The following is a 27,306-nucleotide window of genomic DNA, read 5'->3' on the forward strand; positions in this document are numbered from 1 at the left end:
CAGGGTCTTTTATGTCCAGGAGTATTGAATACCCAAAACACAAATGCATATTCATAACTCTGGTACATCCCATTCCCCACTCTGTATGGTAATTAGCCCAAAAAGCCATCACGCATGCGTGGTTTGTTCTTTGGAATGGGTCGGTGGTCTTTTTTATGGGGTGGGGTCCTAAAATGATGAAGTAAGATGGGTCTTCCTCTCTTTGACTTTTTAACCTTTGACAGCTGAATCCTGTTTTCCAGGACTGTTTGATTTATGATTGTATTGTATTCATGGGGTCTATTGATTATTCAGGATGCAAAAGCCTAGTTTGACACTTCCATGATTTATCAGTTCTTTCAATGATTTATCAGTTCCTTCAGTCTGGCTTCTGTTAAAAAAAAAAAAAAAGGAAGTTTAGCTCCCTTACCTCAGCAATATTTATTTTAACTAAAGTATTTGATTCTTCTAAATCAGTGCTTCAAGGGGGGATATTGAGAAGAAATTCCTGGCTGTGAGGGTTGTGAGGCCCTGGCACAGGGTGCCCAGAGAAGCTGTGGCTGCCCCTGGATCCCTGAAGTGTCCAAGGCCAGGCTGGACAGGGCTGGATGGAACGGGATTATCTTTAGGATCCCTTCCAACCCAAACCATTCCATGATTCCTTGATCTCAATGAAGTCTCCCCACACCTCCTCGGCCGCCCTTTAACCCACGCCGCGGCCTCAGAGCGGTGACACAGCCCGTGCCCATCGCTGTCTCTGTTTGTGTCACCCCTCACGACAAACCGCCTCAGTCCTCCGGGCCGGCAGGGGGCGCTGTGCGGGGCTGAGGGCCGGGCTGGAGCGCCCCCTCCCCTCTCCGCCATGGCCCTTCCCGGCATTCCCTACGAGCGGCGGCTGCTCATCATGGCGGACCCCAGAGACAAGGCGCTGCAGGATTACCGCAAGAAGCTGCTGGAGCACAAGGAGATCGACGGCCGCCTCAAGGAGTGTGAGCGCGGGCACGGCGGGCGGTGAAAGGGGTGAGGGGGTGGCCGTCGCTGAAGCGCCCCGAGGAGGCCAGAGAAGGAGAGAGGCGGTCGCGGCGCTGCCCGCGCTTCGTCATGGGCCTGGCCGGGCCCCGGGGAGCGGGGGGTGGATGAGGGTGGGATGGGGGTAGATGAGGGTGGGATGAGGGTGGGCACTGCCGACGCTGCCGATGGGTCCCGGTCCCCTTTCGAGAGCTCCGGAAGGGTCACAGAATCACGAATCGCATAGGTTTGAAAAGATGTCTGGGATCTGCGAGACCAACTTGTCAATAGACCAGAGCGCTGAGCGCCACGTCCTGTCGTTCCTTGGACACATCCAGGGATGGAGACTCCACTGTCTTCCTCGGCAGCCTTTCCCCAGTGACTGACCACCTTTTCCCTGAAGAAATTTTCCCTAATATCCAATTTAAACTTACTGTGGCACAACTTGTGGCCGTTTCCTCTTGCCCTGTCCCTATGAGCAAAGCCCGACCCCCCCTGGTTGCTGCTCTTTTCAGGGAGTTGTGCAGAGCCACAACGTCCCCCCTGAGCCTCCTTTTCTCCAGGTTGAGCCCCTTTCCAGCTCCCTCAGCCTCTTCTGCTGCTCCAGACCCTTCCCCAGCTCCATTCCCTTCTCCACATCAGCTCAAGGGTTCTTACAGGTCTCCCACTCTCACTCTACCTGCTGCTGGAAAAGGGTCTGGTGCTTTTGTGGGGTTCAAAGTTACCAAAATCCTGTGTTTGTTTCCTCTTCCAGTAAGGGAACAGCTGAAAGAACTCACCAAGCAGTATGAGAAGTCAGAAAATGATCTCAAGGCCTTGCAGAGCGTTGGGCAGGTACGTGAGGGAAACGAGGGGTTGGATCTGCCTGGAAAAGGAACATTTACATCAATTTTTAGCAGCAAGAAAGGGAAAGTGGGAAGAGTCCAGGTAAAACTGACTTTGACATCAGTAACTGGTGGGTTGGGGGTGGGTTCCAGTGTGTCTGAGTCCTGCAGTGTTGATTTCTCCTGAGGCTGATGTTGTGTTTATTCTTTTTACAGATTGTTGGTGAGGTCCTTAAACAGCTGACAGAGGAGAAGTGTGAGTACCTTGAACTGTTACATTCTCTGAGACTGTGAAAATCAGGGAACTGGGGGGTGGTTTGGGTTGGAAAAGACCTTAAAGCCCATTTCATTCCACCCCCTGCCAGGGGCAGAGACACTTTTCTATTCTCCCAGGCTGCTCCAAGCCTTGTCCAGCCTGGCCTGGAACAATTCCACAAAATAATAACCTTTTGAAGTTTAAATCTTGTTAAACTTATGGATAAGTAAAGAATTAAAGTGTTGGTGATCAGAAAAACATTTTGGGTGATTCAGAAATCACAGCTCAGAGGGTGAATTGAGTAAATTTGGTGTTTTTTCTGTAATTTTCTCTCTCCAGTCATTGTGAAGGCTACAAATGGACCAAGATACGTGGTTGGCTGTCGCCGTCAGGTAATTGATCTGTGGGAATATTCATTAAAATTTTACTTTGTTGTTGAATGTTGGCATTGCATTTCATCCATTGGGTCCTTAGTGGGGTAGTTTTTTTTACTTCTGTAATGTGCACATCACTATTTTACACTGGTGCCTGCTCTAATCTCCCTTTGTATTGGTAGCAGTGGAGCTTCCTGGTGGAGACAAAAAAATCCACAGCACTCCCAGGACCTTGCATGTGTTTTATGACTTCTATTGAGTCAAAAATTCTGTCCTTCTGCCTGATTTTGGACTCTCTGAAAATTAATTATTGTGAAAATTGATAATTGTGTAATGTCACCGTTGCTGTGACTGTTGCTGTCATAGTGCTGAGATTTAGTTTTGATGTTATTTTACTGTGTATCATAATCATGGAATAGTTTGGGTTGGAAGGGACATTAAAATCCATCCCATTCCAGCCCTGCCATGGGCAGGGACACCTTCCACTATCCCAGGTTGCTCCAAGCCCTGTCCAGCCTGGCCTTGGACACTTCAGGGATCCAGGGGCAGCCACAGCTTCTCTGGGCACCCTCCACCCTCCCAGCCAGGAATTTCTTCTCAATATCCCATCTAAACCTACTCTCTGTTTGAAGCTATTATCTTTAACTATATCTTTAATTTTTTTTGTCTTTCTGGAGAGAAATTGATGTTCATTGCAAAATTTTGGGACATAAATAAACTTAATTCCACTGTGGGGCATGTGAGGTAATCTTGATGTTCTGTGTTGAAACAGAGGTGAATCCTAAAGGATAGGTTGTCCTTGGATGAACCAGCCCTTTGGAGTTTATTCTTCACCAAAAACACTCTTTTATCTTAAAAGATCCTTGACTTGCTACCAGAGGCTCAAAAAAACCACCCCAACAAACCCCCTGATTGTTTTCAAAAAAATGTCAAAATATCAAAGACAAACAATTTCTCCCAGATTAGAAGGATGAGTTTCTGATCAAAGCCCTCATGGCTGAGCTGCTGCTGCTCAGGAGGGAGGAGAGCAAAATTACTTCAAGTGGGAGCAAAGTGACTTCCCTATCTCAAGTGCATTAGCTAAGAAGGTCAAGTTGTTTCTCTTTGTTTTCTTCTCACTGCAAAATAACTTCAGTCTGTTGGGCAGGGTTGAATCAGAGAGAATTTCAGGCTGTTGCAAAGTTTTTTGGATAAGGAAGATGGAAAGAGGCCTTAGTAGTGACCCCAGTAAGGGAGGGGGGACAGATTGATCCTAAACCCTTCCAGAGGGTCAAGAACCCATGTGGGAAGAGACCTTATAAATCCCCCAGCAGGGACAATGGGAAACTTCCAGCAGTCCTGGAAAAGGATTGTCAAAATCCTCTTTAAATTCCAGCAAAATTTAGTAGGGTGTACTGGGATGTGTTTAAAAAATCCCATAAAAATGGAACGAGCAGACAAAAGCTGCTGAGGCAGGTGAGGAGGTATCTGAGGTGAAAGAGTAATAATTGAACAGCTGACTCCAAAGAAGGGAAGTAAAGACACAGGAAAATGTTCAGCTTTTTGTGAGTTTAGTTATTCTGAAACTGCTGTTCCTGTCTGGAGCAGAGGGGAGGATTAAATCCCACTGATCCAGTCAGATTGACAGCAGCAAAATTAAAAATTAATGATGGACTAGAAAACAGCTTTTATTTTAATAAAGTGATGGAGGTGAGTTCATCACTGCTTGGTTTGCCACTTTCTAGCCTTGTTATTTTCTTGTGTGTGATGGAGCAAGGAATGCAAACTCCAGTGAACATTTAGGCAGAAATGAGGGACTTTGTTGGAGTGGGGTTCTAACAGAATTCCTTTTTTTGGGACTAGCTTGACAAGAGTAAGCTGAAGCCAGGGACGAGAGTTGCTCTGGACATGACCACTCTGACTATAATGAGGTAGGATTCTTCTCTTCTCATCATAAAAAAGGGGTTAAAACATTACACAAAATCCTGAATAATCACTTCTGCAATATTTGGTAAACATTCTCTGCTTAGCAATGCTTCAGTGAGGGCAAATACTCTGAGAGAAGACTTGTGTGTCTGTTTTATATGATTTAAAAAGATATTGGTTGTTCTTAGAAAAATAATTACATTATTTTCAGCCATGTTTTAAAACTTTTTATAAAGTTTACTAGGTTTGGGGTTTATTCAGCATGTAAGGTGGGAAGAAAAGAAATAATGTTCGTATTGCTGTAAAAATTTATGGGAATGGCTTTATGAATTTAAATAATTTATTTTAATTAACAAATGTCTCTACCCAACAAAAATATCTCCTCCTAACTCTCGTTTTCCAGATACTTGCCCAGGGAAGTGGATCCACTGGTTTATAACATGTCTCATGAAGACCCAGGAGATGTTTCCTACTCTGAGATCGGCGGCTTGTCGGAACAAATCCGAGAGTTACGGGAGGTACCCAGTGCCTCACACCCCCCTCAGACACTGATCAAGGCTCTCAGTGGTGATTTCAGGGAAAAAAAACACCTTTTTGATGTTTATCTTCCACCAGCATGAGGCTTTTGAAGGATCCTCTCAGATCAGTGCTTTCCATGTTTTGTTTAAAGTACTCAGATTCATTAAAATGAAGATAATCCTTTGGAGAAGAGGGTTTAAAGGATTCAAGACCCTTTAGGCTGAGGGAGTGCCTTGAAGTCAAGTGGGAGGGCCAGCAAAGCAGACTTTAATTTTCCTCAAAAAACTACCAGGATTGCTCTGAGGAGTGGAATTAGGACAGTAGGGATGTGATTTGAGCAAAGAGCTTTGAGAGGAAGCAGCAATTTCAGAACCAGAACAGGGGAGTAGATTGATCCATAGCATCTCTCACATTTTCTTATTAAACTGTTTCTCACACAAAAATGCTGCCAATAAATAATGCAGCTAGATGAAAAACAGGCTGGCAGGTGCATCATTAACTGTTTTAAAACTCAGAGGCTCAGTTTGTTCTCTGTCCCTTCACAGGTCATTGAACTGCCACTTACAAACCCAGAATTATTCCAGCGTGTGGGAATTATCCCTCCAAAAGGCTGCCTGCTCTACGGCCCCCCTGGTGAGTCTCAGCAAAGGGCAACAACTGTTTGGTGTTGCTTTCAGACTGTGGCAAGAGGCTTGTTTCTCCTTCTTTGCCTTTTGATTTTATGTTTTCCTTTACTTTTTCTTTCCTTTTTTATTTTTCTATTTTCTTTCTTCTCTTTTTCTTTTTTATTTTCCTCAATCTCCTCTGTCTCTCCTCTCTGTCTCTCCTCTCTGTCTCTCCTCTCTGTCTCTCCTCTCTGCTCTCTTTCTCCTTTATCTCATCTTTGTTTTTTCCTTTCCCTTCCCCTTTCCCCCTTTTTTTCCCCTTTCCCTTTTTTTCCCTTTCCCTTTTTTCCCCCTTTCCCTTTTTTCCCCCTTTCCCTTTTTTCTCCCCTTTCCCTTTTTTCTCCCCTTTCCCCTTTTTCCCCCTCCTTCCTAAGTCACTGCCAGGCAGTGTTGAGTTCGTAACTAAACAGCCACAATCTTTTTTTCTCTCCAGGTACAGGAAAAACCCTTTTGGCCAGAGCAGTTGCCAGCCAGCTGGATTGCAACTTCCTCAAGGTGTGTAGTGGCACTTTTCCCACACACACAGTGGGTGTTTTTGCTCTCCAGTCTCCTCATCCACATCCTCTGTCCTTCCCAAGGTGGTGTCCAGCTCCATAGTGGACAAATACATCGGCGAGAGCGCTCGGCTGATCCGAGAGATGTTCAATTATGCCAGAGATCATCAGCCCTGCATCATTTTCATGGATGAGATCGATGCTATTGGTAAAGCTCACGGCCTTGGGGGGTGGCTGGGCTCTCCTTTTAAGGCTGGAGTCAGCTGTAAAGCCAATTCCCCCCTGTTTAAAAGGCAAAAATCAAGCAGCAGAACTGATTGGTTTGCTGTGCTGCAGGTGGGCGCCGCTTCTCCGAAGGCACATCAGCTGATAGAGAAATTCAGAGGACTCTGATGGAGGTGAGTGTCCAATTCCTGAACAGCCACATTCAATAATAATACAGATGTGAATTGTTACCTGGGATCTGGCTTTGCAGAACCTTTGCTGGGTTAATAATCTTAAACTAGAAGGGAACTAAGTGCTGCTTTCACAAAAGGCAGCTGCACATCCTGGTGACTCAGCCATGAGTTATGTATGGAGACTAACTGAATCTTTTAAATTGCTGAAATGGTTTGGGATATTTTCTTTTGCTTGTTGCTGCTCCCAGCATCTATGAAGGTTTGGAGAACCCCCCTTTCTGTCTCCTTTAGTCCCAAAGCCACCCAGTCTGTAACATTTTTGGACTGCTGCAGTTAGATTTTCAAAGCTAGGAGGAGCACTTGTATTTCTTTGTTTCTGTATTAATTGCTTTGATAAACTGGGTTGTGTGAAGAGAATATTAAAAGCACTGGTGACAATTAGGAATTCTGAAGCTGATGAGAACCTTGCTTGGCCTGTGTTTGCAAACAGTTTGCCTGGTTCAAAAGAATGTCTCTGCCTTCCATAGAGAATTAAATCACTGTGATCAAAGAGCAAGTGCTTTGAGTGTTCACAATGAAACGCCTTCCTGTGTGTGGATTAGTATTCCAGAGGCTGTTCTTCAAGTCTAATTGGAATGTCTTGGCCTTGGTGCACTACAATCCAAATGTGTCAGGCAGCCATTGGCTCCTTTAGTCCTTGCAATATTTTCTTTGCCTCATTGTTTTAGTCAAGTGTTTCACGTTTGAGCTCAGCTTTGCTCAATGTCCTTTTCTCTGGGCAAAGCATTTTCAGAGTGTTTTCAACCCTTCATTGCTTGGGATGGAATATTCAGGGAGCTCAAGGCCTTGCAGGAATCTTTTTTTTTTAACTTCAGAGCTTTTCATCTTGGTCAAGAATAACTTAGGCAGGAAAACAAATGAGACTGGGAAGATCTGGGGTTGATTAAAACAAAAGTTCTGTTCCCTGTTAGTTGTTGAATCAGATGGATGGATTTGACACTCTGCACAGAGTTAAAATGATCATGGCTACCAACAGACCTGACACCCTGGATCCTGCCCTGCTGCGGCCCGGAAGGCTGGACAGAAAAATCCGTGAGTTTCTGCTTCCCAGTGGCTGGAAGGAGGATGTGACCCATGGGAATTGTGGGGTTTCTGCTTTTATTGAAGCTGTGATTCTTTCTAGATATCGATCTCCCAAATGAACAAGCCAGATTAGATATTTTGAAGATTCATGCAGGTCCTATCACTAAACATGGTGAGATAGGTAAGTAGAAGTTTCCTGTAGGATGTGATTCCTACTGCTGTTTGTAGAGATGGGAAGAGGCTGAGTTGTTGCATTGATTCTGACTGTATTCCCACCTTTACACTGCCCACACAGCTTCCCCTCTTGGAATTCTACTTGTTTTATTTGTTAATGCATCTTGATTGAACTGTTGTTAAGTCTTTGAAAAGGAAAACCTAATATAAACCCTTGGAGCCCAGCTGGAAACTGGAAAATCAACGTGGTTCTCATCAGGCAGTTCCTGTTTCTAATAGAATGGCTTAGTGCAAGTAAAGAGTGTTTTCATTCACCTCTCAATGAAAGAAATACTGTTAATGAAGGAGTCTGAAAGCAGCAACCTTTAAAAGTCAGGGAGAAACCTTGGAGTTTGGAGATGGCAAAAGCAAAACTGTTGTCTCGTAGTGGTGTGGATCATTCTCTCAGGAGTGTAGGGGGAGAATAATAGGATAAAATGAGAAAGGTTTATTTAAGGACTGTGTTACTCTGAGCTGCCCAGAGTCCTGCTTTCACAGTGACTTCTCCCAGCTTTCCAGGAGGGAGCTGGGGCTGGGATTTCCCTTTAAAGCAGCTCTGGCTGCCCCAGGGCCCTGTGCCACCCCCACCCCCTCTGTGCTGACAGCAGCGATTCCTGCAGCCCCTGGAGCTGATCCCAGCCACCATCTGGCTGCATCAACAGCTGCAGCTCAGCTCAGGGACAGCAGGAGAGAGCTGGGGGAGGGCTTTTCATGGCTGCAGTGTTGGCTTAAACCTGCATGTGCCTGCAGCCTAAGAGACAGAAGGAGCTCCAAAGCAAATCGTGAACCTGAGGTGAAGTTCTTGGAGAGAAACTTTTTACAAGGCATGGAGAGGCAGGACACAGGGAATGGCTTCCCACTGCCAGAGGACAGGGTTAGATGGATATTGGGAAGGAATTCCTGGCTGGGAGGGTGGTGAGACCCTGGCACAGGGTGCCCAGAGAAGCTGTGGCTGCCCCTGGATCCCTGGAAATGTCCAAGGCCAGGTTGGATGAGGCTTGGAGCAACTGGGAAGTGCCCCTGGCCACAGCAAGGGTTGGAAGGAGATGGTCTTGAAGGTCTCTTCCAACCCAAACCATTGTGGGATTTTGGAATTCTGCTTCATCCTGTTCTCATGTCTTTGGCACTGGAGTGGAGCAGGGTGGGATCATTCCTTCTGCCATTCAGCAAGGTGAGGTGGCAGGTCCTTGCTAAATTCCTGCATGTGATGTTCAAAGACTGTAGTGCTCAGCTTTGATACCCCAAAAGGAAGGCCTGAACTTAGCAGCAGGGTGAGGTGGAAATTGGATTAAAATCCAAAGATTTTAAGATTTGCTCAGGTCACAACATGAGATTCCCCTGCTTCAATTCTGGTGTCTCTAAAATCCCTAAACTCCCAAACCTTGCACTGTTCAACCTTGTTCATTCCCCTCACATTTTTTAACTTTCCAGTCATGAAAAGAATTTTTTATATGACATTGTACTACATGGAGTTAAAATACAGCTGAAGGACATCTCATCTTTAGGAGCTTTTTGATTCTCGAGATAAAAACATTCAGTTTAAATGTTTTGAATTTTATACAGAAGGGAAACTGAAAAGTTTTCCAGGGAGTTGATAATTTTAATAAGCAGCCTTGCAAAAATCAGAACTTGCTGGAGGCTCAGCAGTGGTTTAGAAATTGATTTCCACTGAATTATAACCACAGCCACTCTTTAAATAAAGATATGTGCGTAAAATATCAGGCTTAATATATTAAGGCACTAAGTGCCTTTATTAGATGGAGTGTTGGAAGTGGAAAGAGACTGAGTTATGACCACTTGGAGATAAGTTTTCTGGGTTTTTAAAGTATTAAAATGATAAGAACATTGCCTTGATGGAGCTTTTTTGCACTTCATGTTGATTCTTGTAACCGCAAGTTGGTAACTTTGGGATTTAATTATATAACATGAGCTTTTGGCTGCCACACATTTCTGTTTTAATGGAAGGGCTGATCCAGCTGCTGATTCCAGTTAATTTATCAGCCCAATGGGCAGCTCTCTGCTTGCACTGAAATCCAAGTTTGGTAGCTGGATCTGTATTTTATTGGCATCCCAAACAACAGGGGGTGATTTATTCCTAACGGGCCTTGGTGTTTTATCAACAGATTATGAAGCAATCGTGAAGCTTTCAGATGGCTTCAACGGAGCAGACTTGAGAAATGTCTGTACTGAAGCAGGTAATTCCTTAACTCTTCATTTGGATCTGCTAAATCTTGGATAATGCTGAATCTTGGAGCTGTTCCTCTGTGGATTAAACCCAGGAGCTCAAAAAACGTTCTGTTGGAACATTTCACTTGAGCTGATCTGAGCCAGCCACTTGATGGCTGATCATGGTGTGTCCCACTGTCTCATTAGATTCCAGGAACAGGGACTGTACCCATATTTTTCTCCTTTTTGTAGAGAATTCAGGGCTCTTGGTACCTGTGTGCCTGGAGAGTTGATGCTATTTTTTGCTTTTTTCTCATGAGAATTTGTGCTCTTGGGGTTTGCCTGCATGGGCAAGCTGAGTAACACCATAAATGCACACTCAGAGTTTAAACAAGTTTTTTTTTTCTTTTTAGCAATCTCCTAGTTCAGAAAGGTGAATTCCCTCCTCTTCCCAACATCCAAGACACATAGAAAGTCATGTAGATTGTGTAACCTGGATCAGTTTTCATTTGAATTTGAGTGAAAGTTCATGTTGTCTGTTCACACTGTTAAATCCTCCCCCCCAGGGATGTTTGCAATCCGTGCTGATCATGACTTCGTAGTTCAGGAAGATTTCATGAAAGCTGTCAGGAAAGTGGCTGATTCCAAGAAGCTGGAGTCCAAGCTTGACTACAAACCTGTGTAAATGAACCAATAGAATTTGTGATTGATTGTATACACATCCTACTGGGTTAATGCATAAAAAAAAAACAAAACAAGGAGAGAAATAATGTACCTCTTGATTATCATTGTAAGGTGTTTGTGTAGCATGTAGCTAGTAATTTTGGGAATGCTAGTTGCAAGTTGGCTACAGGAGTGTGTTTTCTGTACAATTCTGAAATGCAATGTTCATTACAGCCCAGGCTCAGTAAAAATGTATGGAGATGTGTTGTTCTCTTAGCAATTATGGTGGGAATTTATAAAACGTGCCTGAAGGGATTCACAAACAGAAGTCAGTTCATTTCTTGACTTTTTGTATATCAGTAAATCTCCTTTCCCTAAACAGTTTATGAATAAAACCTGTTTAAACCTGTTTATCCTGGTGGACTTCGTGTGTAGCTCTCACAGAGAGGTGAATTTTGTGTCTTCTGAGTTTAAAGGAGCAGCTTTTCTCTGGTGTAAGGATTGGAGTGCTGTGCCTCCTGTACCAAACAATTTCCATGAGGGCCCAGAACTCTCCAGCATCTGAGGTGTGGCCTCAGCAGAATCACATCAGTTTTCATTCGAATTTGAAAATCCAGGTGCCTTTGGCCTCTTTGCCCACCTAGGCACACTCATTTGCTGCTGAATCCTGGAAATAGGATTTACCTGAGCTGGTGCTTATTTATTGCAAAAAGTAAACAAGGTGGTGGTGGTTTTAAGGACATCTGCTTTATTTTAATTTCTGTTTTCCAAGCAGTTCCACCCCAAGGGGTGCACACAGACCCACTGCACTGTGCAGCTCACCTGAATGTTGGACTAAACTGCTCTTCTGGCCACTTCTAATTATCCTAATTGGATTACTCTGGGCTTGCTCAGCTGACAGGCAAGTGCATTAGATTAGCTCTTGACTTCCCAGGAAACACACAGCATCTCCCTGGCAATTTTAACAGCTGTACTTTTATTTCCTTGCCCATCACAGATAAAACGGTGTAAGGTGTAGGACAGTTAGGACAGGACAGGCAATGATATTTCCCTGTTTATATGGTTGCTACAGACTCTTCTCCCTGTTGTGTCAGGAGTGTAAAGGTGCAAATCTCAGGTTTAGTTTTAACACCCTTTTCATATATTTCATACATTTTCATACATGTGCCTAGAACAAGGAGAAAATGAAATAAAAGTCCATTTCTGAGCAGAACAGTGGTGTAAACAGTGAGCTGAGCCTCTGATTGAGGGAATGGTTGTTGAAATGTGATTGTTGAAGGTTTTTCAAAGATTTATTTAGTAAAAACAGTAGAAAGATGCACTCGAAATAAAAATTGAGACTGTAAAATTCCAGAGCTAGTATTTCTAAAAGGACACTTCCAATTTTATTTACGCGACCAACCCATTGACTTTGCTTGCTTTGACTAAACTTCCCTCAGAAATTCCAGTGACACCAATGTAAAATTTTGGTTCATTGAAAAGCAAAGGAATGAAAAACTACAGCTTAAAGTGAAATCTTACAGGATCTTAGAATAGTTTGGGTTGGAAGGGAGCTTGAGGACCATCCTATCCCATTCCAACCCATTCCATGGGCAGGGACACCTTCCACTCTCCCAGGCTGCTCCAAGCCCTGTCCAGCCTGGCCTTGGACACTTCCAGGGATCCAGGGGCAGCCACAGCTTCTCTGTGGGCCTCCCCACCCTCACAGGGAACAATTCCTTCCCAATCTCACATTTATTCCTGCCTTTTGGCAGTGGGAAGCCATTCCCTGTGCCCTGTCCCTCCACCGCTTATCCCCAGTCCCTCTCCAGCTCTCCTGGAGTTCTCAGAGCAGGGCACCTCAAAAAAGCAAAAAAAAGCACATTCTTGCCCCAACACTGAGACGTCTGAAGGCATCATTTACACAAAGAGGAGCAGACTGGAGATCCCAGAGCCATTTAGGTTGGAAAAGACCTCTGGGATCACCGAGTCGAATCTCACTGATCCCCTCACTGATCTCAGCCCGGAGCACCCAGGCCTCGTCCCTCCAACACCTCCGGGGCTGGGAACTCCAACCACGTCCCGGGACAGCGCAGAAACGACCCCGCTCGGCGCGTCGAAATATGAAATATTGAAATATGAGGCGGCAGAGCCATTCCCCACGGGCGATAGAGCCAAGATGGGAGGAGAAGGAGCCCTGGGGAATGTCAGGGACAAGGAAGGCGGCGTTAATGGCGGCGTGAGGCGCTGCCAGCCGGGCCCTGGTCACTGTTACCGAAACCGCGGGGTCAATCACCCCGAGCTCGGGGCTTCATTAAACAAACCGGCAGCTGCCTGTGAGGGGAGGGCACTGAGCGCGCTGAGGGCGGAGCGGGAGGCTGGGAGGAGGAGGAGGAGGAGGGAAGAGGAGGAGGAGGAGGTGGGAAGAGGAGGAGGAGGAGGAGGGAAGAAGAGGCGGCAGCAGCAGCAGCAGCAGCATGGCGGCCGGGCGCGAGCGGCTGAGCGCGCCGCCGCCGCCTCTTCCTCCTCCGCCGCCTCCATCTCCTGCCGCTCCCCAGCCGGAGCCCGCCGTCCCGCTGCCCAAATAGCCGCCCTGCCCCGGGTCCTGCCCCGCCCGGACAGCGCCCGGCCATGGAGCTCGCCAAGCCGGCCTTCCCCGCGCTGCCGCAGGCCAAAGAGGACTCTGAGGTGAGCGGGAGCTCCGTTCCCCCCCGCCCCGCACACGCCGCGGATTCCCCTCCCAGCCCTGCCCGCCCCGCGGTGCCTCCTTCCCGCGGGATTCCCCCGGGATCCAGGGCAGGCCGCGGGTCCGTGTCCCGCCCCGCCACCACCGGCCGCATCCTCCCTCCCTGCCCTGCTCGCTGCCGGGCTCTGCCCCCTCCATACCCCTCACAGCCCCCGGTCCTTTGCCATCTCCCCTCCGCGGTGCCCCCGGCCTGGAATTGTCCCCTATCCCGCCCTGCTCCAAGCCCTGTCCAACACGGCCTTGAGCGCTTCCAGCCTGGGGCAGCCGCAGCTTCTCCGGGCCCCCTCACATCCAGCGAACAGAGTCTCCCCTCTTTATCTCCTTTGGCTTTTCACCACCCTTAGCGACCCCACACTCTTTTTTCTACCCTTTTTCTGCTCTCGGTGTGTCTCAGCCCGGCTGTTCCCCGCCCTTTGGCTCCCTGTGCCTTTGTCAGGCCCCCGGCCGTGTGTCCCTGTGTGTGTGTGTGTGTGTGTGTGTGTGTGTGTGTGTGTGTGTGTGTGTCCCTTCCCTGTGCAGGGATTGTCACCTGTGTGTCCCTTCCTCCTCTCCGCTCCTCCAGCAGCGATCCCGGGGACTCCAGCAGGGTTTGGGATTTTTATTCCCGGTGTTCCAGAGGCAGGATTTGTGTGCTGGTTTGGACGAGGACAGGTGGCAGAGCGCGCTGGGGCTGAGCCGTGTGCGGTGTCTGATTTCTGAACTTGGCTGAACTCCCCGCTGCTGACCCTGGGCGCTGCTGATTTGGTTTTTTTTCTTTTTTTTTTTTTTCTTTTTTGCGTATCACAAACATCACCGAGTTGTCGTCCTCCTCCTCCCCCTTTGGTGGCCTCAAATATTTAATGCGAAATGCCACAGCATGGCTGAGGGGGAGCTGAGAGTGTCTGAGCTCTTCAAGCATCTCTATTTCTAAATCTCAGCGTTTATTTCTCTTTGAACAGCTCAGTGCTGTTATGATGGTAAATTACCTTAAATATGGGAGTGACTCTTTTTATTCTGGTTTTTTTTTTTGGTTTTTTTTTTTTTTTTTTTTTTTTTTTTTTTTTGTGTTTTTTTGTTTTGGCAGGATTTAATGTCTCCCCCCCATCATTTCAGAGCTCTTTATAAGTGATTTAGTTGTTTTCACAGAGTTGTAATCACTTTGTATCTCAGCACAAATCATCTGCCACCCTGTGAGGTTTATAATTTGTGTTAAAATGTCTCTTCTGTCTGGAGAAACCAATCGTGTTGTCCGCAGTTTTGTCTGAGAATGGTAAAGTAAATTAGCCTGGGTGGCTTTTAATCTAAAATGGCTAAAGAGGAATGTGGGGTTAAAATAAAAACGAAACCAGAGCTCAGTGCTGGTGTAACAGCTCTTAACTGATGAAAACTGGGATTTTAATAATGTCTTTCAGAGTATCTTTTATTTTTGGACTTTTTTGTAGGCTATCTGTAAATAATGCACCGTGTAGTTGTTAGAACTTCACATAGTGGAGTTTTTCAAGAATTGATTCTTAAAACTATAAGAATTTCTTTTCAATGTGCTACATTTGTGTCTGACTTGACCCAAATACACGATCATGTAAACAGATTCCAAGCTCTGAATGCGAGATAATAAATAGTTTGGAGCATGTGGGGGAAACAGGAAAGTGAAAGCCAGTGGTGAATGTCAAAGTTCTTGTGGAGTAACTTGTTAAAAGCAAAGTGTAGGAGACTTAAGCTCAGTTCTCATGAGGAAACTAAAATCATTCTGCCCACAAAACGTGGATTTTTTTTTTTTTCCTGGAAAGCAGAAGATCCTCTCTTGTGCATCGCAGCCAGGAGGCTCTTTAATGAGGAGTAATCCCTGAGATTTCAGGAAGGTGGTGATGGATGGTTTGATGCTGTCCTGGCAGGATTGATTTCAGGACTCTGGGAAGGGGAAGGAGGGAGAACTTGGGGAATCCTTGATTTCCTGCTGCTCCAAAGTGCAGCTTTTGGCTCTTCTTTAACTCAATCCAAGTGCCACCCCCCAGCTGACACTCTGAACCATGTCACAGCATTAATAATAATTAAAAATAAAACCAAATCATTGCTGCACAGCATCCCATTCCTTCCTGGAGAAGTTTGGAGAGGAAAGAACAGCAAGGATTGACTGGGACAGGCTGCAGGGATGTGCTCAGGATAAATAGGTCACTTTTCCAGCCTGGATGTCGTTTGTCCTGTCCCTAATCCATAGTGTGTGGTGTTTGGGATTGCTGGATTTTTAAACCTCTTGGCTTGTTGATGCTTCTGGGAGCTTGGGGAATGCCTGAAAAAACCTGGAGCTCATCGTTCTGGCAAAGCTTTTCTGGTTTTCTAGCAGGAATGTCTGTGAACTGTGTGTTCTTTTTACAGTCTGGTGGTGGTGAATATCTCAGTTTTATGAGTAATAGTGATTATTTGTGATGTGGAACCATTTCTAAGCTCAGATTATTTTTTTTTTTTCTAAAATCAGCACATTTTTTCCAAGGTCAGATCTCAAACTTCCTTAAATTTGAGAAGTTCTGTTTTGCATGTTTATACTGGGAGGAAAAAATATGGCTAAAAACCCATTAAAAAGGGTCAGGTTAATAACAATTAGTACATGTTGGCTTATTAGTACTGAGACAACTTAGTACTCCTGGAAAGAAGGTCAGTAAGGACTGGAATAATTGAAGGAATTTAATAGAAATTATTTTCCCCATTAAATTTTAAATAATAAAAAAGAACTAGGATATATATAATGAGAACACAGCAACAATTACCAGTTTATTTCTTTGTTAAAACATATTTACTCGCAGTCAGGCTGAGCAAACCAAGTATTCATGGTGTACTTAGAATTTTTTTAGGGCTCTCCATGGGGTTTTGTAATTAAATTAGCAGCCTATTGACTAAGCAGACATATTTGCCTTTTTATTATGCATAAAAGCTGAGCTCTTTTTAGCACATGGGGCTTTTCTAAAAAAGAAATTTACATTTTTGACAGCTATATTTAGTCTGAAATGCTAATGCATTTGACTGCTTTTTTTAGCTATGAAGTGATGCAGCCCATCTAAAGGTGGAACAAATGTACTAAACTTTTCTTCCTCTCACTTTTGATAGGCAGCACAAATAAACCCCTTAAAACACAGCTTTTTTTTTTTTTTTTTTTTTTTTTTTTCCTCCTCTGCAGACTCTTTAAAATAAGTAGGAAGCCTTGTGTCATTTAGAATAATTTTACCTGCCCACATAACGGAGCCCAAAAAATGGAGAACAAATGCAGTGTTGTGCTGGGAGATGTAAATGAGGTGACAGATTTTGATCACAACTCTGTGGGATACTATCAGACTGCTTTGCATAAATCAGAGAAAGTGCTCTGTGGCAGCTGAAGTTGAGCAGTTTCTCAGTCCTGATTAATTTGTCTCTCTCATCCAGGGCAGGCCTGGTGGGATCCAGAGCAGTTTGTAGAATTTGAGGATTCAGGCTTGTTTGGGGTTTTTTAGCTATGTGAGGATTGTCTCAGTATAGCTCAACTCATGAATTAAAAAAAAGGAGGGGCATGAAAAAGGCCATTCCTGCACCATCAGAAACAATTCTGATCATCTCTGTAAGTGTGGCACTCCAGGCACTTGGCTTTGTGCTTCCTGCAAGCTGAAGGATTCTGCCTTCACTGCTTTATTTTCAATTTTATTTGGGGAAAAATAATATATGATGAAAGTTTTTATCAGTGCTGATGGTATTTAATGAGGTGTCTTTAGGACCAGTGTTAGAGAATGGGACAAATGGGAATTGTTTTGTTTCTACTTCTCCTTTAGTTGTACTTTTTATCCTTTTCTGTGGCTTGTGTTTCTCTCTGCAAAAATAACATTTCTTTCCCTGTTGTCCTTCCTTCCTTCCTCCCAGTGCTCTGTCGTTCCCACCTGCTGTTATTCCTCTTCTCCACCTTCCTGCTTTTGTATTCCTTTGTATTTTCAGTGGCAAAAATGTCTCTGGTGGGGCCTTCCCATTGTCTGAGTGCTCTTGACAAACACAAAATTCCCTTTAAAATTGTTTCCATCCATTTCCTGAGTGTGGTGGCCATGGGATGGGACAGCTGTGCAAAGGTGGCAATGTCACCTCAGCCTTTCTCCTGCCCCTTTCTGCAGCCCTCAGCCACTTTTGGGCCAAACATTCCTCGTGGTTAGTGCCACGCTCACACCTTCAGGGAATTTGATTTAATTTTGTGTATTTTATAGACTTGCACCAGGATTTCTACTTGGGGAAAAAATAATATATATATATATATATATCTTGCACCAGGATTTCTACTTGGGGAAAAAATAATATATATATATATATTTGGGTCTGCAGTGGTCAGATAGTTGCACTAAATGATTGTTATAGGTCCCTTCCAATTTAAATAATTTTATTTGTATAATAACCCCCATATTTTTAATGTAACTGTCCAAGAACACTAAACACGACTGAAACTGAAGACAAAACCTTTCCCTTCATTCCTGTTTGTAGCTAATTTTGAGGCTCTTAAGTACCACGTTTCACAGTGATAGACGTGACAGGTTTTGGGTGATACTCAAATATTTTCCTTGAATCTTCTTTCAGCGCCTCATTTAGTTTGTCTGCTTTCTTATTAAAATGAGGCAAGAGAGTGTGCTCTGCTACTGCTTTACTATTTCAGAGTTTCTTCTTCAATTTATTCCGTTTTACAAATCGTTGTAGATTTTTTTTTTTTTGTGCGAGTCTTTGATGATAACATCCCTCTCCTTTAAAACGCTTTCAAACCCAAGGTGTGATCTCATGTCATGGTGTGAATGACACTTAAAGCCGCCTGGGAATTATTAAAGCCCTTTGTGTGGAGGTCATTGTTGTGGGATCAGGACCCGGCCCCAGTTCGAGCTGCAGCCTGGGCAGGGGGATGGATGATGGTGCTGCTGCAGTTGATGTAATCCTGCCCTGGGATTGTGCTTGGATAGAACACAGCCTGGTCAGGCTGTAATTTGAATTTTTTTGCAGTGGTGAAAGGCAGAGGCAGGAGCTGGAGCAGCTCAGAGCTCCTGGCTGGCGCTGCTGTAAACTCACAATTTTTGTTTGTGCTGCTCCAACCTCACAACTTGTAGGAGAACCTCAGAGCATGTTTGGAGGAGAGGCTTGGGGTGTTACAGGGAAACAGCTTCAGGCAAGAGGATTCTGACAGCCCTGAGGTTTTTTTAGGTGCACAATCCACCCTGCAGGAGTCCTGCTTGGATAAATTGTGATGGGGAGAGAAATCTGTGTGGAGAGGGAAGTGATGCTGTAAATCAACAATAAGAAATCTGTCTGGGAGCTGGGAAAGGGCTGGACCTGGAGTGATCAGGGAGGTTTTACCAGGAGCTGTGTGTAGCTTTTCCACAGGAGCTGGGGAAGGGTTGGACCTGGAGTGATCAGGGAGGTTTACTGCGAGCTCTGCAGCTTTTCCACAGGAGCTGGGAAAGGGTTAGACCTGGAGTGATCAGGGAGGTTTTACTGGGATCTGTGTGCAGTTTTTCCACAGGAGCCGAGTGATGCTCTGGGAAGCAGGAGGAGTCATTGCTGAGCAGGTGAAAAGCAGCAGTGAAAATCCAGAAGAGATTTCCTGATGTCCTCTCCTCTAACTACAGATTGGATTTCTTTTCCTGGTGGTTTTTTTTTTTTTTTGCAGCGTCTCAGTGAGAGCTTCTCCCTCCATCTGGGCCAGCCTGTGGTTTGCAGCCTCTACTAATTACAAGGCAGCAGGAGTTGAACCATCTGAGCTGAGCTTTGCTTTTCAGAGCTGAGCTTTGACAAAGACTGGGGCTGGAGCTTTTATGTGTGAAAATCAGATGGGTCTGCCGACTTCAGCTGTCAGTGAGGGACCAGTTAAGCTGTTTCACATGGATCCCTTTCACTGCATTCCTTCTGGAGAGGGATGTGCAGGTTGGATGTTGTGTTTAAAACCCACACTCTTTTGCTTTGGTACAGAGTCTCAATGTCAGGGCTGCTAAACTAATTAAAAAAATAAGAATATAATTTTTTTTAGGTTAAGTCCTAGCCAAGGTCATTCTTCACAAAGAAAACTCCATGTCACTTTTTGCCATTAAACTGTTCATTAAGGAAGAACAGGTGTAGCTGTGGCAAAATATGGACAAAATAACCCAAACTGCTGGCAGAGCTGCTGGTGATGTAATTTGGATATTGGACACCAAGAAGCTCTTTGTAGTGTGGCCAAGTCTTACCTATTAATTCACAGCTTCCATTTGGCTGTGGATGGGCAAGGGAGGGCTTTGGAATGTGCTTTATTCCCCCTTCTGCTTTTTGTGGCTCATTTTTAAACCTGTGGGAGTTTTAGGGGTTATTTTTTCCATCCCATCTCTTTGGTGTCTTGCAAATATTGATGAGGGAGGTTTCCAGTGAGTTGTCACTTGTTCTGGAGAACCTCCCAAATCCTTGGCAGCAAGGAATGCTCTTCTTCCCTCCACCTCTGGCATCATCACCCTTTGTTTTCTTAGCAAAATTCTTGCATTTGATCTGCTCAAAAGAGAAGCTTTCAGTTGTTATTTATCTGCTGACAGTGTGGAAAACCTGACTGATGAATGAATCCCTTAAAATGGAACCTGTGCTTGGCTTCAGTCCCCATTAATAGATTGGGGTTTTTTTACATAATTTTGCATAACATTTGAATAATCTGGCATTGTTGGGTTTGAAAGGCTGGAAGGGCTGTCAGCAGTCACCAAATTCACTCTTTCAGTGGTTTGTGTACTTGTCTCAGATTAAATGTTTTCCTTAAACACTGTCTTTCAGAGTTATTTTGCAATCTAAATCCCATTGGAAACTGCACCTTTTTGGCTTCTTGAAAGGCACTGAAGACCAATTTCTGGGGCTTGTAGTGATATTTTTTTTTCTTGTTCAGAACATCTGTGCTGTCTTTTGGGATTTGGCTCCCTTTGGACTCGTGTTGCTCATTTCTTACCTATTTATTTTGCACAGTTTACAGCTGTCAGGGCTAAAAAAATTCCTGCCTCTGATGCGTTTGAAATGGAATATTTACAATGTGTTGTTAAACCAAAATAATGATAAATTTGTGTTTTCATTGTGCTCCGGGTTAAGATTTCTAAATTCTACAAAACAGAGTAATAAACCCCCTAAATGTGTTTATATATTCCTGGAGTGCAGCTTTAGCTTTTTCAGAGTTTATTGCTCTTAGGCTTGGTTTTAAACTTGGACAAACCTGGGTTTTTCTGCCCTTTTGGGGGCTGAATGATGCTTTTTGTGCACAGAGCAAACCACAGCAGGGCTGTGCTGAACCCTCCCAGGTCACTGTAAATATCATCCTTTTGTCACAGCGTTTCTCCTTTCTGCTTCCAGGAGTTTATTATTCCAGCTGGAACGTGCAGAAGTAATTTTTAGCTATTTCAGTGTCTTCAGCAAAGCCCATTTCAGTGTGTTTTATTTCCCTGTTTGTGCTGTCCAAAGGGTTGTCTGGAGTGGCTTAATATTTGTTTGTTTTCTTTTCCAAAATAACTTTACTGATACTAAAATCCTTCTTAATCCCACTATCCAAGAGCTGGGAAATCCTCAGGGTGTCAGAGGGAAGCACAGGATTTTTTTATTATGTTGGTAAAAAGAAGGTTTAATGTGAATTTAACACCACTGGGACAAGTGTAGGTGCTCAGGTGAACAGTGCTGCAATTCCTGCTGTAATTCCAGACTGGAATATTTCTAGTTTAACTTCCCCATACTTTTGAGGACATCAGGACATAGGGCAAGTTTTATTTTTTTTTAGCTGCTGGTGTGTGTGTGTGTGAATCAAACAACAGAGTTATGTAAACAAATGTATGCAGCCTACTGGATATATTTTATTCCTTTTTTCTTTTTTTTTTTTTTTTTCACCTCCAGATGGTAACTGGAATCTCAGCTCCAACTCCTTCGTGTGTGAGGGTCAAGGAATGAGTAAGAGGCTGTTAATAGAGGCCAGTGGGAGTTTGTAGGGAAGGAAAGACAGGAATAGTCTGAGCCTGAGCAGTTTTCTGTTCAGCTTTGGCAGAGCTGCAGGAGGAGCAGAGGGTGGGAATGTTGATCCTGGCGTTTGCTCTGGGCAGTGAATGGGAGCTGAACCCTCCCAAATTCTGGGCTCTGGGGCTGTAAGTGACCCACAGGATCATGGACAGAGTGTTTTATTTACTGTGTGAGGAGCTTTCCCTGTTTACTGTGGGGTTTGGAGTAACAGAGACTCACTAATGGCTCGCTGTGGTCATGGAGAGCACAAATTGTCTGGAATTGTTCAAGCTGAATCCTGAATATTCGAATATTCAGTCAGAGTGGATTTTAAGGGAGTCACCTGCTCCACTTGTTATCTTCTGTTATTTCATCATCAACTAAAGGAATTATTTTGCTTCTCTGACCAGCACAGAATGTTCTAAAGCTTTTTTTTCCTTTCTCATTTTTTTTTTCCCCTCCTCACTTCAGAGGGAATTTTGTCAAGGTGTGAATGTACAGCTGATTAAGATCTTTTCCAACCTTAAGGATTCTTTGTAGAATACTTGAGGTTTCTTCACATTAACTTTCCAAATAGTGTTCCTTGCAGCAGGGAGCTTGTACAGAAATTGAGATTATTTTCTATAAAATACATGTAACACATCTCTGCCTGAATGTTTTTTTCTGTTGTATATATAATTATTTTAATTTTTTTTTTCTTTTTAAGGATTGGACCTATCCCATGAGGAGAGAGATGCAGGTAGGACACTTTTATTTACTGTTTGAGGCCAAACCCGTGGAGCATTTAATGAGGAGAAAAAAAGAGCTGGTATCAAAATCAATCTTTACCTGTAAAGTGTCAGGCAGCACCTTGGGAAACAGAATTAATTAGTTAATTAAGGTGAGGATTTCCCAGCTTAGAAAACAGGTGTGTTTGCATTTCTGTGTTGCAGGTACTAAAAGAGAAATCCCCCAAATATTATATTTTTATCTTTCTGAATGTTTTAAATGATTACTAAAAATGTAGCAGAGTTTGCCTTTTACCTTAAACTTGGAATCATTTTCCAGTGGGATGGACAATTAAAATTTTTCCCACTATAGTGTCAGTCAAACCTTTGCACAAGATAAAATCTACACACCTGCATATATTTAATGGTTAAAACCTGATATTTTCCTACTATCAAAGCCTGAAGAATTTCCATGTGTGTGTCCCTTTTCATGAGAGCAATTTGGAATTAATTCCAAGACAGGATAATAAACCAAGTTAAGAGTTCCCTTCACTTGATCTGGGGCTGGGTGAGATGCAGGAATCAACTAAATCAACCTTGATTTAGTTCAAATCAAGGACTTTGTTCCTGGTCCAAAACAAAATCTCCAGCACCAAGATCATATTTCTTTTATCCTGCCAAAAAGATTTTTTTTCCCCTTGTCCTGCTATAAATGACATTGATTACACATTTCAGGAATATGTAAATTATTTATGTCCATGGCCGTGCTCTGAGGTGAATGAAATGTTATTTTCAAATCATTTGGAGTTGGTATTAAATGTCTGTTCTTCTCCTGCCTCCTAGGAAATCTTACCTGGGTTATTTTTAGGCCCATATTCTTCAGCTATGAAAAGCAAGGTATGATTTTTTCAGAATATTCTCTCACAGGGGGGAAGCTTTGCTGTGGTGATTTGATTTGTTACTGTGGAGATCTGCTCGAGTGTATCTATAGAGGTGTAAATTTGGTTTCAGTTCTGAACTGGAACGTGAAAAATGCCAGAGTGGAAGGAATATTTGGTGCATTTGTGGGATGGTCTGAGCTATTTGCATTAAAATTGACTCTTAAATGTAATTTTACTTAGAAAATTTAAACCATTTGAGACACTTCACCAATTCCTGTTTCCTTTGCTAAAGTGCTGCAAGACAAATAGAGCTGGTCACTTACACACAGACGTTAAAACAAGGGAAATTAAATTTACAATAAAGTCAAACACTGCTCAGGCACAGCTTGGCTCTGCAAATTTGCCACAAATGATCTTATTTTCATGGTCTGATTCCAGCAAGAATCCAATGCTGGCTGCAAATTCCTCCCTCATGTAGGGACTTGAAATTTCAGGCAGAGTGAAAGGTGGGGAGAGACAAACAAGTTCATTGAACATCTTCCTTTTTTGTCTTTTTTTTCTGTTGGAAAAACAACATTTGCACACTCTGAGCTCCAGAAAACCAGCTCAGATTTTCCTTGATACAGCCCTATTTATTTTATCTTTTTATTACTGTCTAACAGATTAATCTATAATTAAAAAAATACATATTTTTTCTTTCTCCACAGCTACCTATACTCCAGAAACATGGAATAACCCATGTAATATGCATAAGGCAAAACATTGAAGCAAATTTTATTAAACCAAACTTCCAGCAGTTATTTAGGTGAGAAATACTCAAGATTCCTCTGTGTGTGTGTGTGTTTTGTGTGTGTTCTTTCCAAATATTTTCACATTGTCAGAATTATTTGAAAAATGTGCTGAGGTGCAGAAAGACTCGAAATCCAAACTATGAATTTAAGTCATCCTGAAGGAGTCTGAAAATTGGAATTATCCAATATTATTATAGAATTATTATAGTTTGCAGTAAGTTTTTTCAGTTTTAGGTGATTTCTGAGAGGGGAAATCTGTCAGGGGGGTGTTGGAGGAGATTCCTCATTTGTTTCCTCACAAAGTTCTTGATGAATTTGTGGAGTTCAGAGCTGGAATTAAAACCAGGGGGTTGTGCTGGGCTCCTCCTGCAGTGGAGGGGTTGTAGCAACTCCTTGGTGTTTTTTACTCACAGTTAAATTTTCATTGCAGGTATTTAGTGTTGGATATTGCAGATAATCCAGTGGAGAATATAATCCGGTTTTTCCCTATGGTGAGTGGATGGATTGGGAAGGGAATTGCCCAGGAGTTTTCTGAACTAACAAATTTCACAATTTGGGATACTCAGCCTGAAACACCAGAGAGTTCTTGACTTTATTATTGACACTTTAATAAGTGTAATTAACTCCTTTTTACAAGTGTGGAGTTGTAAGAGTTGCTTCTTGTTATGGTGTTTTAAAAAAAAAGAAATAAAAATTAAAAAAGAGTGGCCTCAAAACAGAGATTTGGTCATGGGGGAATTCTGGGGACCTTGACCTGGGAAAAACTTCTATTTGAAGAATAGAATATTTACATTTCTTGTATTAAATTCAAAATAGTAACTAAATTTTACAGTGTCTTAAAACGTACTTGCTGCAGAGGAATTAAAAAGTGACTTGTAAATTAAGAAATGCCCATTATTGGAACAAACACCTGGTTTTGAGCTGTGGGTTTGTATCTTTATTTTAGTTCAGTTTGCAACTGAACAAAAAGGATTTTATTCCTTCTTCCACCAAAAAACCCAACAGTGCCCTCACTGCTTTTGCACTGACAGTTTTAGGAATAGTTTGAAGTACAAAAGAAATAGAAATGTCCAGTAGAAGTGAGGTTTAAGTCTGCATAAAGGTGCATTATTGTCACTATAAAGAGTGCTATAAAAATTATAACAAATTTAGGTGTTATTACTACTTGCACTTAAAATAATCTGAAAGTTTGAGTTTTGTATTTTTTTTTTTCTTTTCAGACTAAAGAATTTATTGATGGAAGTTTACAAAGTGGAGGTAAAATTATATTATATTATATATTACTTTCCCTCATTTATTAAAATGTTGTTAAAACTTTAAAACTAACTTGGGGTATATATTAGAGGCTCTTAAATATGAGCTTTTCTTAAATTTGGGGGTTTATTATGCTTGATTTGAACTCTGTTAGGCAAATTCAGAGCAAAGTGTTCTTTCCTTTTGCCTCTAAGTGGAAAATCAACCTCTGGTGTTGGGGCTTTTTTTATTTGAAACACAAGTGAATTTTGTGCATGAAATTTTCTTGTTCCCTCTCTAATGCAGGACCTGAAATCTGTAATTCAGTTTATCTAAACATGGTTAATTCTGGGATTTTTTTTTTTCCTTCTCAGGAAAAGTTCTTGTCCATGGGAATGCAGGGATTTCTAGAAGGTAGGAAATGATCCATCCTGATAGGAATATTTTTAAACAATTGAAAGAGATATTACTGATTTTTATTTGTTTGTTTGTTTGTTTTTCCAGTGCTGCCTTAGTTATTGCATACATAATGGAAACATTTGGGGTGAAGTACAGGTAAGAAAAGCTATTCAGGTTTTAATTCAGGGGATGTGAGTGAATAATGATTTTGGAGGGAACAGAAACTTCTGTGTTTTCAGTCTCAGTGCCTTACCTGAGACTTTACCAGAGGCTGATTATTCATTTTACCTCTTTGCTTTGGCCAAGCAATTTCAGTTGTAAAAATCATTTAATGGATCCAGTTCTGGGTAGAGTTTAGAGGTTCTGTAGTGCTGAAAACCTGATCATCTGAAGGAAGACTCAAACCACTGAGACTTTTATATATTTTTCACTGAAGTGTTTTTCTCCTCTTTTTAAGGGATGCATTTACTTATGTCCAAGAAAGAAGATTCTGTATTAATCCTAATGCTGGATTTGTCCATCAACTTCAGGTGACTTTTTTTTTTTTTTTTTTTTTTTTTAATTCCTGATCATAACTGAAAAGCAATTTAATGAATCATCTTCCTGCCAAACAGATTATTTACAGAAATCTGCCTCAAGGAAATGTCAGGAGCTGGAGCAAAGCTTGGGAGGAAGATGAGTGGGCACCTCAGTTCCTAAAGACTTAAGCTTTGGACAAAGCAAATCCAGGAATGGAGGGGAAATAAAAATCCTGGTTTGTGCAGTGATTAAGAGGCTCTGAAATGTCTTGGTGCTGAAGGAGCTGTGAAGGAAATGTTTGTTCCTTAAAACCATTTCTTTAGTCATCCTTGAACTTTTCTTTTGCTCTGACTTCCTGATGCTTTTTGTCATTCATGTTAAAGCAACAAAGAATTCTCCCCCTCCCCAATCTGTGCCTGAATGAAACACACTCTGAATTAGCCCTGCTCATCCTTACAAAGCTTTGTGCCAAAGTGATTCAAATCACCTTTTTTTTTTTTTTTTTTTTTTTTTTTTTGGACCTTTCCAGGAATATGAAGCCATCTATCTAGCAAAATTAACCATCCAGATGATGTCACCTCTGCAGCTGGAGAGATCCCTCTCAGTCCCACCTGGCAGCACAGGTGAGAGAACCTTCTCCTGCTGTGGGAGTGTGAGGTGATTTTTAAAGCAAACCTTTAGCAGCAGAACCCCAAACTTTTGGGGAAAGGCTTTTTGGGGTGTGCAAGCTGAATTTAAATTTCATTGTGAGGTGTTTAAATATCCTGGTTTTTCCCATGGCTGAGGTTCCCTCTTGCCTCGTGCAGGGAGTTTGAAGAGGATGCACGAGGAGGATGAAGATCTGGGCACGATGCAGGTGGCAGCAGCACAGAACGGGTGATGGCTGAGGACGAGCACTGGGTTGTACTGAGAATTCCTGCCAAGAAAGGTGAAGAAAACTAGGGAAGGAAAAACAAACAAAACAATTAATGCAAAACAATGAACACACATAGCTTCTTTTCAATTTACATGTTGCTTTCAGATGTAAATCTGCCTCTGCAACACACTAAGCATCATTTTTAAGATGTTGGACTTCTTGAATGAATAGATGGCACTGATTGTTTTACTCCTTTTTTACACTTTACAGTTTTATTCTAAACCAAGATTTTTGGACTTGCAAAGAGGTATTATTGCAATAATGCACTTTTCATACTTGAAATTTCTTTATTTGTATGATATAAAGTTATTACTTTAAACAAAATGCAAGCGGGGGGGATTTGTTTATAAAGTTATTTGTGTAATTTATAACAAGAGACTTTAGTAAAGAAAAAGTTTGCTAAAATCCACCTTGTTCTCAGTATGTCTTATGGCAGAAATGGGCTTTAGGAACATAAACATGGAGGTTAATTCAAGTTGAACTATCCAGAACATCCTCAGACTGGTTTTCAAGGAGTAGTGGCGTAATTTGAGGTAAAAAATGGATTTGTCTTTGAAAACTGAGGCCCATAATGGGATCAAGACTTAAAGGATTCACCTCACCTTTTGTAAAACCAGACTCAGCTCAGGAAATGCTTCTTGGTGCTT

At 42.8% G+C, this 27,306-nt stretch overlaps 2 protein-coding genes across 2 annotated transcripts; both read left to right on the forward strand.

The window, feature by feature from the left end:
* The first annotated feature begins 835 nt into the window (after positions 1-835).
* Positions 836-10,958, forward strand: PSMC6 (proteasome 26S subunit, ATPase 6). The gene is made up of 14 exons (XM_083862573.1): positions 836-968; positions 1,742-1,821; positions 2,028-2,067; positions 2,407-2,459; positions 4,284-4,351; positions 4,750-4,864; positions 5,411-5,498; positions 5,964-6,025; positions 6,109-6,232; positions 6,361-6,422; positions 7,394-7,514; positions 7,606-7,686; positions 9,842-9,913; positions 10,451-10,958. Exons 1-14 carry the CDS (start codon positions 842-844, stop codon positions 10,567-10,569), a joined length of 1,212 nt encoding a protein of 403 aa, XP_083718699.1. The 5' UTR covers positions 836-841; the 3' UTR covers positions 10,570-10,958.
* A 2,129-nt stretch (positions 10,959-13,087) lies between these two features.
* On the forward strand, positions 13,088-27,047 carry STYX (serine/threonine/tyrosine interacting protein). Its single transcript, XM_083863354.1, has 11 exons — positions 13,088-13,214; positions 21,920-21,952; positions 22,764-22,817; positions 23,509-23,606; positions 24,023-24,083; positions 24,813-24,849; positions 25,200-25,239; positions 25,330-25,380; positions 25,682-25,754; positions 26,273-26,366; positions 26,550-27,047. The coding sequence occupies exons 1-11, from the start codon at positions 13,158-13,160 to the stop codon at positions 26,621-26,623; spliced, it is 672 nt and encodes a 223-aa protein (XP_083719480.1). The 5' UTR covers positions 13,088-13,157; the 3' UTR covers positions 26,624-27,047.
* The last annotated feature ends 259 nt before the right edge of the window (positions 27,048-27,306 follow it).

The sequence above is a fragment of the Zosterops lateralis genome, assembly GCF_965231275.1.
Source record: "Zosterops lateralis genome assembly, chromosome: 6".
NCBI lineage: Eukaryota > Metazoa > Chordata > Aves > Passeriformes > Zosteropidae > Zosterops > Zosterops lateralis.

Coding starts and splice junctions, on each gene's coding strand:
- PSMC6 (XM_083862573.1), top strand. CDS start 842: ATGGCCCTTCCCGGCATTCCCTACGAGCGGCGGCTGCTCATCATGGCG. Junction 1,822..2,027: donor CCTTGCAGAGCGTTGGGCAG/GTACGTGAGGGA, acceptor TTCTTTTTACAG/ATTGTTGGTGAGGTCCTTAA. Junction 7,515..7,605: donor AAGGCTGGACAGAAAAATCC/GTGAGTTTCTGC, acceptor GATTCTTTCTAG/ATATCGATCTCCCAAATGAA.
- STYX (XM_083863354.1), top strand. CDS start 13,158: ATGGAGCTCGCCAAGCCGGCCTTCCCCGCGCTGCCGCAGGCCAAAGAG. Junction 13,215..21,919: donor AGGCCAAAGAGGACTCTGAG/GTGAGCGGGAGC, acceptor TTTCTTTTTAAG/GATTGGACCTATCCCATGAG. Junction 25,381..25,681: donor ACATTTGGGGTGAAGTACAG/GTAAGAAAAGCT, acceptor CCTCTTTTTAAG/GGATGCATTTACTTATGTCC.